Source organism: Cervus canadensis, chromosome 1 (assembly GCF_019320065.1).
Source record: "Cervus canadensis isolate Bull #8, Minnesota chromosome 1, ASM1932006v1, whole genome shotgun sequence".
In the NCBI taxonomy this organism is placed as follows: Eukaryota; Metazoa; Chordata; class Mammalia; order Artiodactyla; family Cervidae; genus Cervus; species Cervus canadensis.
The window spans coordinates 42359566-42379724 of record NC_057386.1 but is presented as its reverse complement, the minus strand read 5'-3'; the positions used below and the strand labels follow the sequence as shown (position 1 = coordinate 42379724).

Genomic DNA, 20159 nt, shown 5'->3' with positions numbered 1-20159 from the left:
CACAGTACACAGCAGTTATTTATTTAAATACTTGAAAAGGTCAATGATGGAAAAAATAGGTTTATCATGAGAGTTTATATTCATCAGATTTATTTTACCATTTAAAAAAGTGCTGCTTCTAGGCTATCCTAGCCAGGTATAGAACAATTCATGACACATGCAGCTACTGTAATATACTATAATAGACACAGCCATTATAGAACAATTTACACTTTGGGAGGAAATTCAGTAGTAGTAATGGTGACTGTTTATTTAAACTAAAAACATTGATAATATACAAATCTGTTTTCTCTTTTGATTCAAAGGGCTATAAAATTCAACATACTGACAAAGGAAGCAACATAATCACACGAGTGACGCCTCTGCTAAGTGCCTTGAGCTTTCTCCTCCCTCAGAGGAGAGCCTCACGTTCAACTACACAATTTTTAGACTGCACGATGACTTCAAGGCTGGCCTACCATAAGGGACGGGACTGAAAGAAAGTCATGTTTTTTAAAAACGGAGAGAAAATGGCAAATTGTGCCTTGTGTACTCAAAGTACCCAAAGATCATTCTGAATAAATGTGAAATAAATAAGTGATCGATGAGTAAAATACAATCTCAGAGCTGACTTAAATCTAGGAGAGTGAGCCAGCTGAGCACTAACAATATCATGTCGAAATGTCCAGAAACATAGTTTCTAGAACTCAGTCTGGGAGACCATATCTTGTCTGAATATGTACATTATTTACAAAATATTCCCTTTTGGCCTCTGAAAGTTAGCCATTTTAGTTTGGCTGTTAAGCTGTTTCTTTCCATATGCTAGCCAATACTGTAGTTATAACTATCATTAAAATACTCTTATGCATGAATTACAAATATTAATAAAGTAACTCTGCAATGTATAAATATCTCAATATTTCTAGTGGAATTTAAAGCATTCAGAATGTACATAAAAGTATTTGTTTTTGGTAGGGCCAGTATCTCTTTTTTTTTTTTTTTAAATCATCGCTGTTTCAGTAATGCTTTGTACATGGCAAAGCCCAAAACTGCAAAAACAGTAGCACCAAAACTTGCTCGAAGCCAAAACGTGGAGCTCTTGAGGTCAGCTTGTGTCACGTGCCTGTAGTCAAAAAATATAATTAATGTTTAAAACATGATTAGTATGAAAAAAACACTTATGTGGATAGTCTATTTTTAGGGAAGTATTAGCACACTTGTCAGACTAATTGCATACAGTAATGGTCACCAAAAGCATTTGTCAATAAGGCCATATGTACACTGCTTAGATAGTCACTGTCTTAAGACATACTGTAGACATTTGGGAGTAAACAACATCTAAAATGTTACAAATTTTCTTCACAAGGGAAATGGAGAACTTAGACAAATCAACCTGCCGCTTTTTAAATACCAGCATGGTCCTTCAAAATGAGAGGTAAGACTGCAACCACACAATTTTGAGTCAATTTCATGGAATCTCCTGTCCCCAGGAACCAAAACCTATCTTGTAAGCAGTTAAGTGACAAGTGACAATACTTTTCTAACAGCAATGCTTAAAATCAACTTTAGAAACACTGAGTCCCATAAAAATTTACGAAAAAAAATCCCAAAAGGGGAGGGGGAAGATTTACCAGTTTGCATTAATTTGGTTACTGCTGATTAAAGAAAGAAGAAAAAACAAACAAACCAAACTCTGGTATTAGTCAGACAGGCAGTGACAATGGTACCAACCAAAGGACATAATGTAACATGATGGACTGAAAGGTAAATGACACAAAAGAAGCCATATTATGCATGACAAGAACAGGGACAGCCTGTACCACAAACTGAGTTTGTGAGCATGCTCAGTTAATAACACTGCTAAGCACCCCCAAGGGTCTCAAGTATGACAGCTTACCATAAAGAAGATTAAGCTTTAAAGAAAAAGTTGGAACAGTTTATTCAACTGTCACAGAAGGTTTAGTTAAGTGAACACAATTGAAGTGATGTAGAAAACTTACAGGATTAAGAGTTTAGAGAAACTGTCTAGGTTATTTTACAACTGAACTAATAAACAGATTTGAAGCAAGAGTCAGACATCATTAAAAGACCAAGACACTGACACAAGCAAAAGAGTTAAGAGCCAAGAATATATAAATTGTACAAAACTACTTTGCCTCAGTAATAGTCAAGAGTCAACAATCAGATTAGTTATCACACAATGCAATCTGTACATCCCTAAGAAGCAAGGCTGTTTTTAATACAAGCAGAGTGCTCCATGCCTTATCACCACAGGGAAACAACACAAAGTACTCCAATTCCTTATCCTCCCCAGTTTCTATTTTTAAAAAAGTCACTCCTTACATAATTATCATTTTACAAAGCAAAGTGATAACACAGATTCATGCCACCTTGCACGTTAGTTCTTCCAACAGGCAGTGTTTCATTAAAAAGAAAAAAAAAAAAGAGTTAGGGAAGAAAATACTTAGGTTTTTTAGTTTTTTCTAGTTTTTCCAACAGGAAAAACTCCAACATAGCCAACCCCACTGGTTGTGGGAAATGTTACCTGGCTTCAAGAAAAAGTGGACCGTGAGATGACTCCATGAAGATGGAATCTTCTACAGAGCTGACGGCGTGCACCTGGTGAGTAATACTGCCTTCGTCGTCTGCTAACAGCATGGCACCCCACTCAGCTACCCGGGCTCTTAACCTTTTATACACATGCACACAGTTTGCAGTTCACAGCACAGCTCACAAAAGAAGGGGACTGAAATAATATCTCTTGATTAAACATCCCACACATAAACTGAGTTGCCACCCTATTATATGATGCATCTGATGATTTCTATATTTAAAATGAATTTATCCTCTAGAATATTGCCAAACTAAAAAAAAAAAATCTATCTATATATACTCTTTTAAAACATTCACATACCATGCAGGGAAACCTAAGGCTGTTATATACCTTCTCTGTGTATCCCCCAGAGGCTGGTCTTGGTATATCTGAAAGACTAAGAGAAGCCCTTGAAACCAATACTACAAATAGTACTTGACAATATTCGGTGACTAGAAGTACTTACTCAAAATGAGGCTAACAACTATTAGTCATGAAGTTGAGAGATGCTTCTAATTTCTGATTACTAAAAACTACAAACATATATCTGTAAAAAAAAAAAAAAAAAAGAGTAAAACATCCCAAACTCTGACTGTCATGGTCCTATGACGAGAGTTTCAAAGTTTACAACTCCAAGTCAGCAGAGACGCAGAGGACTGAAAGTGAGAACATGGGCTCAAAGAGCATCAGAGTTCTGCTTCGGCTTCGGTCTCTCTGATTTTCATGCGTCTTCACTAACAGAAAATATTTTTACACTTAATTATAAAGTAAGTGTAAAACGGGGTTAGGATTAATGTTAGCTATAGTGACATTAAAATCAGTGAAAATAGTTTCCCATAAATATGCTTCAAGTATGGAATCTGTTAGCACAGCTAACTCCCTTTGCTATTGCTGTGGTTGTGTGGCTTTTTTTTTTTCTACACTGTGTGGCATGCGGGATCTTAGTTCTCCATCCAGGGATCAAACCCACAACCCCTGCAGTAGAAGCAAGGGAGTCTTAACCACTGAACCAACCACTGGGGAAGCCTCTCCTTTTGTTGTATTTTGAGAAGTAGTACCATTCATGAAATAATATATTCTGCCTGACTTTATTGCTTAGCTTTCTTTTGCATTTCCAGACAGTAATTATTACTTTTCCCTAAGCTATAGTACAGCCTTCAATAGGCAAAACAGTGCTTCATATTTATAGATGAGAAACAATATAGATACATGCTCAATATACAGCTAGTTTAAATCTCAAGGCCACCATTAACTCATAAAGTATATTTCAATGACTCCACTGATGTTACAGTAGATGTTTAAGATACTTTTAGACATGGAAAACTACTTTTTAGACAGAAAGCTACTTAGAGAATTATTTTACACTTTTACCATATGCATTTAAAAGCTACATTAACCAGGCTCTATTTATAAGGAAAACACATTTATAATGGAAGGAACATTTGCATTGTCTGCCTAACAACACCTGAATAGACAAGAGTGTGATCTTAATTGTACCCCATAAGTGTGAAGAACTGAGCCATGCTTGTCATTTCAGGTCTCAAGCAGAAGCAGAGTAATAGTTTCAAAAAGCTGCTCCCTAATTCATGTCTAAACTCAAGCAAAAAGCAATTCTTCCACAATTCTTTCCAAATGACTCATATAAAATATCTTGGAATAAATTATAATGTCTTATTGTATATTTTTTCTTAAGTTTTTCTGGCTATTAAAAAAGTAATATAAGCACATTATATGAGAAAATGAAAGTAGGAAGGAAAAAAATCACTTAGAGTCACCTAAGGCAACTAAATGAAATTTGTGGTATTTCCTTTTAGACTTTTTAAAATGTATTTCTTACATAGCTGCAAGCACAATGCATATAATTTATATATTTTATATCCTTTAAATATATTACATAAGGTCTTTTCCATGAATTATAGAAACATCCTTTTAAATAGATGCATTATATTTTTATTGGCGGTTATCTCCATTTACAGATATCTGTAACTTAAGTGATAAACGCTATTTTACATAAGATTTTTCACTACATTTAAAGGTTTCCTTAACACAGACTTCCCCAAAATGAAAATTACAGGGTCAAAAATGTGTGTGTGTGTGTGTAAAAAAGTTCTTTTTTTCCAATCTATTGATATACCAGAATCACACATTTCTCTATTGTATGTGGAATAAAATAATTTAGGTTCAGCAGTATCTCTTTTTACAACGTAAGAAATAATGACTAAGTGGTAAAATATAACCTTAATTAATTGTATGAAGCTTGCTACAGCTTTTGAGTTCTTAGGCAGAGAATCCCTGTGTCCTGAATGCTGGCTTTCTGGCTTAAAAGTGCTCTGGGCCCATACATCAGTCAGATAACAAGCGCTCTTTGACCCAAGTGTGGAAGCAAACCAACAAGTTTGGACCTGGGTATTATTAAGGCTGCTACTTAATAAAGCAGAAAGAAGGAAATGTTTCCAAAATTCAGGCAATAAAGAGGTAAATTAAAACCTGTGTGAAGGTCGCAGAAGGTGTGTAACAGACCAAAATTGCTATGTACCTTTACAAAGAATGCCTTAAAGAAGGCATACAACATGCTCTGATTAACTCTGCAATTTACAATAAATATAAGAATATTAACTAAAATCTTTATGGGGTTCAGTGTATTTAACCAATAATAAAGGGAATGTTATCAATTGCAATGTTCAGAATCATAAAATAATCAAATCCTTTATAAAGGGCTCAATGGAACTAAACCTATTCCAGCTATTCCCAAATAGGTATTTTTAATTTTGTTCTCTATAATGTGTTACAAGACTTTATATATGAGGTATAAAAACTATACAGGCATACCTCAGAGATATTATGAGTTCAGTTCCAGAACACTGTAATAAACTGAGTATTGCAATAAAGTGAGTCAGATCAACTGTTTGGTTTCCCAGTGCATAGAAAATTATGTCTCTGCTATACTGTAGTCTATTAAGTGTGCAATAGCATTATCACTAAAAAAACAACCATACACATACTTAATTTAAAAATACTATAAATATCGCTAAAAAAATGCTAACGATCATCTGAAAATGCAGTTACCACAAGCCTTCAATTTGTAAAAACCACAGTATCTTTGAAGCACAATAAAGCACAGCACAATAAAATAAGGTATACCTGTACTGCAGAGACCTAAATGTCTGCAAAAATTAGAATCTGAGGCAAGAGGAGAATTCAGAAAGGTCCAGCTATCAACTAATCTAGCCTTAGACTGCAGGCTATTATGCAGAGGAAAGAAAAGCTCAATAGTACATACTCAAAAGCAGTGAAGCTAGGAGACTGTGGAAGAGTACCGCCCAGTCACTTTTATCAGTCCTCCCATACAACTTCTCAGAAATAAATTTGAACTTCCTATTTTTTATTCTTCTATCTCACCACTTCACCCTTCCCAAACACAACTCCGAGGTGTGCAAAGGCACTAAAAATGAATGGTTTCCTAGTTTTATAATTCTTCCCATACATGTATCTCAGGTATGCATTTTTAAGTTAATACTCTGAAACAGTCTATGCAACTGTAATGCATGTAACCTAAAGTTAACTAGGGTTCACAGATATCATACATAGCTTTTTCCTATCTGCAATCTCAAACTGAAAATTACACTGAGGTCATCGAAACTATAGTTAAATCTTTTGTTTTTCAACTTTAAAACAAAAATGTCTCTGGATCTCCCTGCTTTTATTCCTCTCCTCCCTGTTTTATGTTTCTTCCTGGTGAAGTAGTTTTTTATATTTATCTCTAATAATAATGCCATTACTGTTAATTATAATTTTAATAATGACACTTCTCCTAGTTGAACAATTCATACCTAGTAGGTATGAAATATTTTAATATTTCTCAAAATAGGTTAAGAATAGTGTTCAACAAAGATGAACTGCAACACAGATCATAAGAAAGCTGTTAACTGAGCATGCCTAAACAGTAACAAACTTAGGAAAAGGACACAGGTGTGCAATGTCAAGAAATGCTTCACCAAGCATTAGAGGAATAAAAATTCACAGATGACTGTAGATACATGGGAAATAAATAAAGTTTATATGTTAACTACTGATCAAGGTCGGAATAAGCAAACTCCACTCTGTGGTGTCCTTCAAAATACTAATCAAATGGCAAAAAATTTTAAAACTATAAACAGCAGCAACTTACTTCACAAGAATCTATAACACAACTCTGGTGCAATTTTAAAGGTATGACCATGTATATGTATTCAAATTCAAAGAAAAGCCTTGTAAGGACCTTTCATATAAATATAAAAGTTTCATATGAAATTAAAACACAGGATGCACTTCCTTAAAATACAGTATTTTACTGTAACATAGTATCTTATGGACTCTTATGTTCCCGATGGAATCTCTGTAACATTAAGATTTCTAGGAAATCATCCTCTTTATAAGGCGATCCTGTGAAAGGCAGGTCATTCTGGTGTGACAACTGTAAAACACCTTTCTTCAAAAATAGAGTTCCTATATTAAGTAACATGACTTTAAGCAATGTGGAAGAGCTTAGGTGATTAGTAAAGTAATAAGGGCAAATGAAGTAAGTCATTAATGAATGGATTAAAATAAATGTCTCATGGATCCAATTTTTAAAAATACATTAAAAAGCAGAGTAAAAAAATACATGGGTATGACTGTCCATCATACTCAGTGTGGAGCAACACACTTTGTTGCTAAAGTAAAATACTGTTACCAAACTTAGGAAGTAATAGGAACAAATAATCAAATAATAAACACATAATACAAAGAAATAAGAGAACCAAAATATGTATCAAAGAAAACTATACCAAAACGATAAATTGTAAAATAAACAATATGATTAAGCTACAGGTTAGGAAAAATGGGAGGACTATACACTGAAACACAGCTGGGAAAAGGATCAAGAAGAGTTAAAAAATGACTAGATGGCACAGACAAACAAGTCAAAGTGAACATCTAAAGGAAGGGACAAACTAAAGTGCTGGCTAGAGTACACTGGTGCACTTAGAGTACACTAGTGCACTAGAGTACACTGGCACACTAGAGTACACTGGTACATTTGGAGTACACTGGTACACTTAGAGTACACTGGTACATTTACAGTACACTGGCACACTAGAGTACACTGGCACACTAGAGTACACTGGTGCACTTAGAGTACACTGGTACATTTACAGTACACTGGCACACTAGAGTACACTGGCACACTAGAGTACACTGGTGCACTTAGAGTACACTGCACACTAGAGCTGCACTTAGAGTACACTGCACACTAGAGCACACTGGTACACTAGAGTACACTGGTGCACTTAAGAGTATACTGGTACACTGCACACTAGAGTACACTGGTGCACTTAGAGTACACTGCACACTAGAGCACACTGGTGCACTTAGAGTACACCGCACACTAGAGCACACTGGTACACTGCATATTAGAGCACACTGGTGCACTTTAGAGTACACTGGTGCACTAGAGTACACTGGTACACTGCACACTAGAGCACACTGGTACACTAGAGTACACTGCACACTAGAGCACACTGGTGCACTTAAGAGTACACTGGTGCACCTAGAGTACACTGGTACACTTAGAGTACACTGGCACACTAGAGTACACTGGTGCACTTAGAGTACACTGGTACACTAGACTACACTGCACACTAGACTACACTGCACACTAGAGTACACTGAACACTAGAGTAGAGCAACATCCTCATGCAAAGCAAAGTGTGCTGAAATTAGAACAATAAATGCTTAATAGACTAAAACCCTGGAGAGTTCAAACCAACAAGCAAGACCATTCCTACAGAGTTCATTTTAACACCTTTAGATTTAAGAGGTATTTATAACTAAAATATAATCACAAGGTATTTTTCTCCAATAACGTGATTTGCATGGATTGAAATGAAAGCATTGCCAAAGACTGAAATCATCTGGCCACATATGAATCACCCTCCAAATGTATTTAAATTCAAATAATTCCAGCTATTCATAAATTGTTCTCAAGAAAAACATAAACCTATCCAGATCTAAAGGCTGAGACCATAATTACTAAAGAACAAAGTCATACGTCAGATATGTAGTTAAAACACTTCTCATACATGTTGAAACCAATATTCATTCAATTAAAGTTGAAAGAAAAAAAATTTTTATTACTACTTTCTACTTGAAATATGTCATGATGGTCAATTAGCTAAAAACAAAAACAAAAAAAGACAATTTTTTCTGGTCAAAGAGAGGGGAAACATGGACAATTTCAGAAATCTTGGAACTGTTGAAACTGCCTAAGTGTAAATTAATTAATTTGACATAGATCCTCTCAGATCAGGTTTTGTTAGCATAAGGCACTAAGGTCACTGAAAATATAATCAAAGTTTAAAAAATTTTAACATAATATTTAGAAAGGTATTTAAATACATGTCTAGATTTTCATATTTGTATGAAATTTCACCCCAGCTCACAGCAGGATCCTATCTAACGCAGGTATTTAAGTACTTGAATGAATAAATCAAAGTGGTGGGAGAATGACATAAGGGGAGGATGTGGGCCCAAACACATATTATCTGGAAGTAATTTCTAGTTTGGTGATCAACATTTTTATGAGCACATTAAAACAATGTACTAACTTGAGAACAGCATGCATATACCAATATTTGTTTATTAATTTCTTTGCAGACATTTAACAAAATTTTTGGCTTAAAGGAAAAATTTTAAATTGCTCATTTACACTTCTAAACCAAATGCTAGGCACAGAAGATTTCTAAAACCAAAGACCTAAGGCTTATTGAGTAAGAAATCCTCCCTATTGAATGAAAAGTAAAAAATCCTTGTATGACTTTTACTCAATTACTAAATCTTTTTCCATTTATGTAATATTAAGATATACCTGGCACAGCAAACCAATGGTGAAGAAAGTGGTTCCATTCTCACTCCACCAATGAGATTACTTTTTCAAGTTTTTAAAGAGAAAGGAGTAAAACTGTATGTGGGGGGTGTTTGTAAAAGAAATTTTCATTCCTTAGGTGTACTTTTTTTTTTTGGTCTGCATTTTCACAACTCTAGGCTATGTCTTAAGACTGAAGTTACAAACTGGTGGCCTATAAACATGTTTTCTTTGTTCTGATTAATACTTTGAATTTTTAAAATTTCATTGCTTTCATTTAAATAGCAGAAATTTTCACATAAAAATCCTGACATCTGATGTCAGAGAATCGGAAGTCCTGGCAATACCACACTTGGACAACGACCAATAGCTGGAGCTGAGACACGGCTGCCTCTTTCAGACAGGACCTGTCATTGTCCCCACCTCTTACTTCTCCTTGGCCACCTTCTTTCATTAATATTATCCATCCAGGCCCTGTAGGCATTTCCATTTTTGGCTTCCACCCTCGCCTACCTGCATCTAACAATCCTTTTGTGAATTAGAAAATTCAATATGGAACTCATAAATTTCCACTGGACTTCTAGAAAATAAATTAGTGAAATACCTACCAGGGAAGAGGAAGGAGTTCTTTGAAAAGTACATGGGTTCCCCTCCTCGTCTTTTTCAATCTTTCCCTTCTTGATTACCACATGTCAGTGATGTATGCTGACATTACCATTAAATTATTTCTAGTTTATAAGTAGGCATGATAAAATGTACTGATTGTTCTTCAAGGATCACTATACAGAGAATTTATGATAAGCAATCTCATCCATTAATGCACACCCAACCTCTTTCACTGGGAAGCTGACTAAACCAACCTAAAACTAAAATTGTCACTGAAGATGCAGACAACAAATCAATCTGCAATTATGTACAATCGAGAACTTCTAGAAGGAAACAGATGGTTTATGATCAGCAATTATTAGGAGCCAGGGTAAGTTCATCAAGAATAAGACACCAAGTAGATGTCACTTTCTACTTATATAAAATTAACACATTGGTTGATCAGAGGAATGTGGTAGAAATTGTAACGATTTCAAAAGAGCTCTCCATGAAATTTCCTGTAAGATAACAAGGTAAAACATGGGCTGGATAATGAAATATTTTTAACTGGCAGAATAATCTTTCCCCCAAAATTCTGAATCTGTGTCACTGGGAAAAGAGTTCTCTAGTAGAGCACTAAAGGGTTTGCTTGCTTGAGCGACCTCACTCTCTAATCGCTTGGTATTTAACATTACTTTTTATCACTAACTTGAAAGATAAAAAACATAGCTACCAAATTTGCAAATAACACAATGCTGAGAAAGATATATAATGGGACAAATGACAGAAACAATGTCTGAAATGACTGAGCTAGAACAAATGGACCGAAAAGAATATGACATTTAATAGAGATATATATGTATCTGCAGTTAGATTCAGAGAGTCAACTAAAAATGTCAAAGACAATTAGAGAGGAGGGTACACTGCTTTAATAACACTTCACATGAAAAAAATCTGATTTCAATTAACCCCAAGATTAATACACATCCACAGTGGGTTGGGGCTTCTACACAGTGAGTTCATGCAGTAGACAGGTGCTGTCCTAACTGTGGAACATGACTGCCCACCGTTATGCAAAGTCAGATTACACTTGAAGCACCATTCTCCATTCTCAGGGGCACTTGTAAAGAGGTACTCTGAACACCTAAGGGGCTTTCAGATGAGGAAAACGAGAAATGATGAGGTCACTAAACCGACTAAGTTAAGAAACAGCTGAAAGAAATGGGGATGTTCTACCTGGAGAAGAGAAAATTAGGGGAGACATGATGGCCGTCTTCAAATGTCTGAAGGATTGCTATGTTGAAGAGGGAGTAGAATAGTCGTATGTTGTTCTAAAGGGCAGAACTAAAACTAAAGGAGAGAAAGTTAAAGGGCAATCATTTTAGTAAAAAAAAAAAAAAAAAAAAGCAGAAGCAAAAACCTTCTCCAATGAGGAAAGCCATCAGCAGATAAACAATACTCTCTCAAGAGGGCTCTCAGGAAGTCAGTCTAAGGGGAGGTTAGGCCAGATGAATCCTAGAATCTCTTCCAACTATACCATTTTTGACTCCACAGCTCCTGAATGTTGTTTGGTTTGAACTAGCCTTGCATTTTTTCAGATAGCCATCATGAGAGAATCTGTGTTACTCTTTATAAGGTGCCATTCAAAAGACAAGAGGCAGAACTTCACCACCAAATGAGAGTGGTGATCCCTTCAAAGCAATCACCTGAGACAGCTGCGTTCTTATTCCAGAGCTGATAGTGCTCAAAAAACATCACTGAAACTCTTGTAGGATGCCTGCAGAGTCCGTTTCTGATTCATATAAGATGTAGCCTCACCGTTTAGTAGCCATGTCTACACTGCTGGTGGACACAAACCAGCCTACTCATTTGGTACAGTTCTGGCCCTCAGTGGGAGTCCAACAGTAACCCAAATAAGATTCATTTCTAACCAAAATCTACTTAGCTTGATCATGTGTCTTAATTAAACCCTGCTCCCAATGACATCTGGATGATTTAAAAAACCTATTTCATAAAAATCTGACATTAGATACAAATTAATATTAAAATAATTAGGCTCTTAAATGCTCACAAGATGTAAAATCAATTTGAACAAAGGCAGCATGACTGGAATAAGAACATAACTTCTAAGTTTATTGCTTTGAGGGACTGTATACAACCTATTTTGTTGTTGCTGTTGCTCTTTTTTAAAAGTGTATTATGTTCTAGGCAAACTTCATGTGTTGGGTTCAGTTATAAAGACCTAAAAAACTAGTGCTATAGATCTTTTTCCTTTTCCATATTCCTTTGAATCCTTAAAGTTGGCTATTGTCTTCTTTTCAAATAAATATCCAAGGTACTTAAAAAGTAAAAAAAATAAAATTATAAATAATTTAAACAAGTTTTTCAAACCAAAGACATTGTTCACATTAGTATGGTTTTATAAGTTGTACTATTTTAATACAAGCTGAATACATTATAACATTTGGGATCAATGTCTCTTTTCCTTACTAAAGTCCTAATCTATTTCTGCAACTCTCAGTCAAAAGATTTTCAATTTCCCTACACATTTTTATCCTCTAATTTAAAAAACACTTTAACTTTCTGAATTAAAAAGGCAAAAATCTTACTTTATAGTCCCCTAAATATATCTACTAATTTTTAAACATTGAGGATGATTCCAGAACTAAACATTGTCACCACAGTGAGAATTTTAGTGGAAGTTAGTTGGGCATCAGTTGGCTTGTTGTCTTGGTAGTGAGTATCTATGTAATAAATAGTCATCCACTTTTTTCCTTTTGTATTTTAACAGAATGCCTGGTACCCAGTAAATAAAGTTAAGAACCTGTTAAGAACTGCAGTGAAGATTTTGTTCTTTACAGATTGCAGCAAGTCTGAGTTGAGGAAGCTCTGACAGATGCAAAAGGTACACCTGTTGCAGGTGCACATACAGCGTAACCGGGCATGGCTGCGAAAACACACAGAAGGACAGGAGTTGAGTTCTTACTTACAAATACGGCACAAGTCAGAGTGTGCCAACTTAAAAAAAAAAGACTTAGGCATAAGCAACACTAAGGAAAAGGACAGCGTGGGGCATGCTAAAGTTGTGCAGAATTCCACGTTTACAAAAAATATAATCAACAGCAATAGCTCCCTCCTCCCTCCCTATAGAAAATCTGAGGAAAATCAGCTAACACGTTTGCTTTTTTTGGAGGGGGGATAGAATTATTAGTACAAGAGTTTTAGTGGAATAAATATGCACAGCAATAGATGGCACCCTCATCTAAATCAATAAAAGAAAAACTGAGTAAGCCACAGCATCCACCGAAAGGTCAGAGTTGGCTAGCATTGAAATAACCACCCCCTCCTCCTCCCTCAGGATACACACATGCCTGAAAACCAGGAAGGAGAATAGTGACAAATACACAAAAAAGTCAAAAGACGAGTATGTATATTCAACCTGAGGAGATATGAACATCGTCTTTAATCCTTCAAGCACCATGGCTCCCCAAGGAAATCAAAGTGCTTCATGTATTTCTACTTGAACCCAAAATATGGGGTTAATTTTCATCTGCTACCAGCAGCTAAGTATCTGCTAACATAGCAGCTAAGTATGATAACATGAAACTCTGGGTAAGGGTGTAAAAATCAACAATGGATCCAATTGATCTTAGATAAGAAATTTAGGGAGGCTTTCTGACTCCTTTCTGGTTGAGTGAGTTGCACTAGTTGGTACAGGCACGTGGAGCCATTTAACCTCCACTTAAAAACCAAAGTAGGGGGTCCCCAGTGACTGCTCGGGGGTCAGAGCCACTCAGACATACAAGGCCATCACACCACCCCTCAAGAGGTACTGGCGCAGAACCCACTCAGAAGAGTGCTACCTGATGAATCAATTACATCCCTTCCTGTAACACCTGAACATTTTTTAGAGGCTTCTCTAAAGGAGAAGTCCTTCTCAAAGGACTGGCCCAAACTGACTTGGCTTAGCTTGTGAGATCTGATGAGACCACAGCACACGGTGGCATGGTTGTGGAGATTAGCAGCATCCCAATAATGCCTAATTCTCAACATGAAGAAAAACAAGAATTAATTTTTCAAAAGACTCTTATAGGCTAGAGATACTCCATTTTAAAATTTGACTTGTGATGATGAACACAGCACTGGTACTAAGTCACTGCCAGCTGTCATACTGGAATCCATCTGTTATTTTATAACTGAATCTGACTCTTCAACATACACAGGCTCCGCCCACCAAAAAGGAGGGATGCAAAGTATGCTTAGCAACAGGGAGATGCTTCATGAGAAGTAATTTTGGATTAACCATATAAACAAGTGTCCATGTATGTACATTTATCATATACACACGTGCACACACACACACACACACACTCACAAATATTGCAGTAAAATTTTAAAATATGCAGATCAAAAAACACGGTTGCAGTTATTTACAAGATTAAGATAGTGCATTTACATAGTAAAAAAAAAAAAAGACACCATAGTATACAGCTAGGCAGTAAGACTGACCAAGCAGTGCGTTTCTGGATAATTACTAATTATGGTGAAAGAGATCTGGTCATCTACAAGAAAATGTCAACAAAATTCCACAGAAGCCATAAAGAAAAAGTAACTTACAAAGGAAGCCATAAAGAAAAAGTAACTTACAAAGCAGTTTTTAGAAAGACCCAGATTTTTCTCAAATTCTCTATTCTATCAGTGTTGCCCATGTCTCGGTAGAGTCTGTCTTTGTAATGATCCTCTCTGTAGATAACATACATGAGAGTTTTAAAGCAAAGGTAAAACAGAAATAAGGTTTTGCTTATCTAATAGTAACAGGAATGACTTCTCTTCCAATACAAATAGAATTTCAAGGGTTTGCTGCATTTTTTAAAATGTATTAGTTAATGGAATAGCAATAAAATTAACTCTGCTTTGAAAAATCTGTACAAATTAACACCCTTTTTGAAAAACCTCAGCTTCTAGCAATTTTTGAGTACTACTCTGTTATACTGTAGTTTTCATAAGAAAAAAATAACTTAGAGAATAGCATAATAATAAATAAAATAAACTATGAAGTTCTGAGAAACGCACTGCCTGAAAAACTACCTTGTCACAGAACAGAATTTACACGAACACAGTACTTGAGGAGAATGCCATTAAGAGCCATGCAATTTTAAGGCGGTTAGTAAACTACAAAGATGACCACACTTATGTGCTTGTGCATATGCATGTACAGATATACAATAAATGTACATAAAATTTGTGGCTCATAACACTTAATGTAAAACATTTATATAGAGGGAATTCCAATTACAACTGCTTTTAACAGCACTAAAAAAAGATGTTATATCCTGAATTCAAACATACCCATAATTTAAACAAAGATTCATAAAAGATTTTAGAATCCTTCACATACTCAAAGTCAATTAATCAGCAGAAAAAAATATAAAAATGAAATTTTTGTTCATATGAAAATGCTTTATTAGCATGATGTCAATCCCACTTAATGGTAGTAAGACTTATTTTTTTAATGCTGGGTGAGGGGCTGAGTTTTACTGTACTATCCTATTAAGATAGTTACAGCCTGCTCAAAAATATTCAAATATTGTCATATTATACATACTTTATATAATTATGTTTATACAATTTTATTCTGGTATTCAAACTAAACTTGCATTTACTCAAACTTGTCCCTTCTCATTACTAAGTCTCTGTTGCTGAACAACTTCCATGTGACAGAGATTCCACCCTCATGGCTAACAATGACATGCGATGTTACCACAAACCATGCAACATGAAAATGACGGCAGAGCAAGTACTTACGGGTACATGGCCATCGTTGTCAATTTAACAAAGATATCTTTACTGGGTGCATCAGCAGTATTGCAAGTGAAGGCTTGTGGTGGAGGCATTTTGTGTTTCCTGCAGAAATCAGTAGGTGAAATACTATACTCTTGTTTAACTTCATGCAGGTCTGACTTTGCAGCTACGATTAAGCAAGGTATTCTGCTGTCCATAAAGTGTTGCTATAGAATAAAAAGTGAAATCAAAATCTGATGACAAGCTCAAAAATTACTAAATTTCATTCAAGGGGCACTGAAATTTTTCTCTAGATAGGCAAATCATCCACAGTTTCAGGGAGAAAGTGAATGAAGAGGCAAGGACTGGCAGTTGTCTAGGTCAGTGACATAATAAGACCAGGGCCACTTTTCTAATGCAGATAACGATACAAACCTACAACAATTCTTCAAATTCACTATAATTAAAAAAAATTTTTTAAAAGATCTAATACTTTGAAATAGAAATCTACCTAAATTCTTCTATCCTAAAACACACTATTTTCATTTTCTTATATTACCTCTAGTCCTTAGGGCTTCCCTGGTAGCCCATGACAGTAAAGAATCTGCCTGCAATGCAGGAAACCTGGGTTCAGTTCTTAGACTGGGAAGATTCCCTGGAGATGATGGGCATGGCTACCCACTCCAGTATTCTTGCCTGGAGAATTCCATAGATAGAGGAGCCTGGCGGGCTACAGTCCATGGGGTCGCAAAGAGGCATGACTAAGTGATTAACACTTTCACTTTCTAGTCCTTATACACACACACACACACACAGATATTTACATAGTGGCAGTCACGCTGGATATTACTATTGAAAAATACTGAATTCCCCATGTTTTCAGAATTCAAAACCATTATTTTTAATGACTATATAAATTTCACAGGATCATTTTATCTCAATTTGGTAAACTACCCTCCTATTGTTAGATATGTGGATTATTTCCAGGTTTTTGCTATTAAAAACAATCCTAGAGTAAATTCCTTTGTACATAAAGTTTTTTTACTCTTATTGAATCTTGTTGTAACTTACAACTTTTGAAGCCTCATGTTTATCTCGTTGCTCTATTAATCTCCTTGGTATAATTGGCAATATGTAAACCATGTGCATTCCTAAGAACTTTCACGAATGTAGAGGTTCTTAACCAGGGACGCACATCAGAATCACTTGTAGAAAAAAGTATTTTTTAAAATACAAATGTCTGGGACTGTACCACCTCAGAATGAAACCAGAACCTTTACGGATAGGATGTATGTATCTTTAAAAAGCTCCACAGATAATTTTCTTGCATTTCCTTGGTTAGAAAACACATTACTATTCCATTAAACTCCTTACAAAGTTAAACTTAGTTATGGGCCAAAATTGAAACAAACCTTAAAAATCCTGGCACAGTATTCAAAGGATTTAGGGTTACTGACATCATATACCAGGCACACAACATCACAAAGGATCTCAGCCTCAGTCAAAAATTCAGATTCTGAGATATCATGCAACTTGGAAAAAGAAAAAGACAATGAGAAACGTAAGTATCATAACACTGATGCAAAATTAAAGTCATGATGTTTTATTACTTGCTTAACTTGACTTAATTTAAAAATACTAGTTAAAAAAAATACTAGTTAAGCATAATTTTTCAGGCTCATTAGAAGACACAGAGATAAACAAGTAGCTTTCTGATTTTTGTAGATGAAAAATGGTGATTAACGTCCTACAGAAACTAACATTTAGTGAGTGAGTATAAGTGTGCTGGGTAAGCCCTTAACATGCATTCTCTACCTACTAAAGATAACAAACAGGTTACAGAGATTAGGTCAACTGCCAAAGATAACTCAAACCAAAATTTGAATTCAGATGATTCCCAGTGGGAAGCCTAGGTGGCGCAGTGGTAAAGAATCAGCCTGCCAAGCAGGAGACCTGGCTTCACCCCTGGGTCAGGAAGATGCCCTGGAGAAGGAAATGATAACCCACTCCAGTATTCTTGCCTGGAAATTCCATGGACAGAGAAGCCTGATGGGCTACAGCCCACGGGGTGGCAGAGCTGGACATGACTGAGCACATACACACGACTCCCAAGTCTTTTTTCTTTCTACCACACCACTCTTCCTCCCCACCAATCAAAAACACAAAGCAAAGGATGGTACATTAAGGTTATCACTGACCACAGATAAATTACCACACACCTGCACTAAAACCTTCAAACTAATTTCTAGTCAACAGTAAAGGATGTAATTTTTAAAAATATAAATGAAAGAAAGAGCAAAGTGGATTGCATTTTTTTTTTTTTTACTTTTTTATGGTGGTATTACATACACGTAAGCACACAAATAGATAAATTTTTACTTGTATCTACACCCATGTAATCACCACACAGATTTAAGAGAATTAAAATTAAATCTAATGACTAAGTCAGGTAGAAAAATAAAACCACACAAAAGCCGTTAAATCAAATCCAGTTATGTTCTCAAAGAGTCATTTAAAAAATGTACCCAATAATTAATAATCTTTATATGCAGAAAACTTCTTACCAACAAATATTTCTCTTGTCCATAGACATAAACAGTGTTAATTGCATAGTATGATTTATGATCATCGCGAATTTTCTTCTGCCTCTGAAAACAACCAAAAATCTCAGTATTTACAGTAAGAAATCACAGTAACCAGTTTTCATCAGCACATGTACTTGTGTATATGTGTGGGTGTGTTACCGAAAAAAGGATATTCTTCCCTATGCTATATATTATTTATCAGTACAAAGAGCATATTGATTTTGTTTCTTAGTTCTTAGGCTCTAAAATAAGAGATGCATTTGTTCTGTAGAAAGGGAAAGCAGTAGCTGACAAGGAAGTAAACTGCACTCACTGAGCCACCTGCTGGCAATTCTCATTACACTAGGATTTGGCCTGCTATTTCACCTGAAAATATGTCAACCTCTTTACTCAAGGCAGTCGTCACAATCAGATGTCAGCAATGTAGAGTGCTACCTTTACTTCATGCCAAGCCCTGTGTCTGATACTTTCGTATGTGTATTTATTTAATCTCCATCTAAAAGTTAAAAAAAAAAAAACGATGGCTAACACCAATGAAGCAAAGATAAAGCTAGTTCAAAGAGATTACTGTTACATTTTAGTTGTACTTTACTATTACACCTATGTATCATCTAAAAAGGTCAATGGTTATGAAAAAATTATGTAAACACATGACTATAAAAATCCACTGAGTAAAGTTCTAACTTTCTGAGCTCTCACCATTAAGTTTCTTCCAAGAAGAGCCTGAAGAACTCCACTTTTCCCACAGTTTTTCATCCCAATTACATTACATCGGAACACGTTTCTTTGAGTTTGCTTTTTCTGAAGGTCTATCTTTTTATCTCTTGTTACTAAAAAGGAAAATAAAAAGCTAATTATGTACCACGTACACTCACTGAGCCTTCACTTCGCCTTCTGCAAAATATGATACTGCTATTTATTATTTTTATGAAGCATTTGATCAGTAAACAAACTGTATGATAGCCAACCTGTATGTTAAATGAAGTACAGAAGATAACACAGAAGGGCCTCTTTAGTGAAAAAGGTACATTTCTGAAAGTCAGTTACAACTGACTTTTTCTAGTAACCACGTATTTATTTTATCATCAAATAAATAGTACCTTTACATAAGAAAACAGTATCCCCAAAAGGAACAAAAATTACAATGAATGTAGCACACACTGCATCGTAACAAATTATAAACTGAAAGATGCCACCTCAAAACCTTACTCTTTTGGGTCTATAAACAGAAAGGTGATAGGCACTCTAAATTTCCAAGGTAAATCTGTAAAAGAGGCAGTGCTGAAAATAATCTTGTATCAGCAGTGCAACGGGCATCTTTCTTGAGGGAAAGAGACCTCCTTAAGCTGCACCCAAAGATTTGACTACAAGAAAGCTCACCAGAGACACTATTTATAGTAGCAGAACACTGAAAATGATAAAAAACACAAAATTATAGAATAGTTCAGTAAGTTATACACTATCCATATGATGATACATTATATAATATTAAAGATATATAAAATACACTTATTGATAACGGAAATACGTCCACAATATTTTGTTGAGTGAAAGAACCTCATGCTGGCTAATTAGTTCCTTATTCTTTGGTGCTGAAGTAAATACTGTCTAATTGGTTAAGTATTTTAAAGGGTACTTGCTCTGTCAATTTCACATAAGCTGTCGTCTTGTAACAGGGCTTCCTGTAAGATATGTGCCTATTTTTTCCCACTAATTAGGATATAAAAATTTCTTGAAATGATCAGTTCCCTAATTT

General features: G+C 35.4%; 1 protein-coding gene across 13 annotated transcripts in view; it reads right to left on the bottom strand.

Moving 5' to 3' along the window:
- Positions 1-20159, bottom strand: part of RHOT1 (ras homolog family member T1) — a 61552-nt gene continuing 41393 nt past the window's right edge. For 4 of the 13 annotated variants that reach the window (XM_043480555.1, XM_043480565.1, XM_043480572.1 and 1 more), the window contains exons 15-22: positions 19103-19233; positions 18383-18466; positions 17231-17350; positions 15843-16045; positions 14685-14780; positions 12862-12984; positions 2525-2668; positions 1-1102 (exon numbers count right to left, since the gene is read on the bottom strand). In XM_043480555.1, the coding sequence (XP_043336490.1) occupies positions 985-1102; positions 2525-2668; positions 12862-12984; positions 14685-14780; positions 15843-16045; positions 17231-17350; positions 18383-18466; positions 19103-19233 (1019 nt within the window). In that variant the 3' untranslated portion in view covers positions 1-984. The other 9 variants (XR_006271804.1, XM_043480579.1, XM_043480558.1 and 6 more) reach the window with 9 other exon arrangements.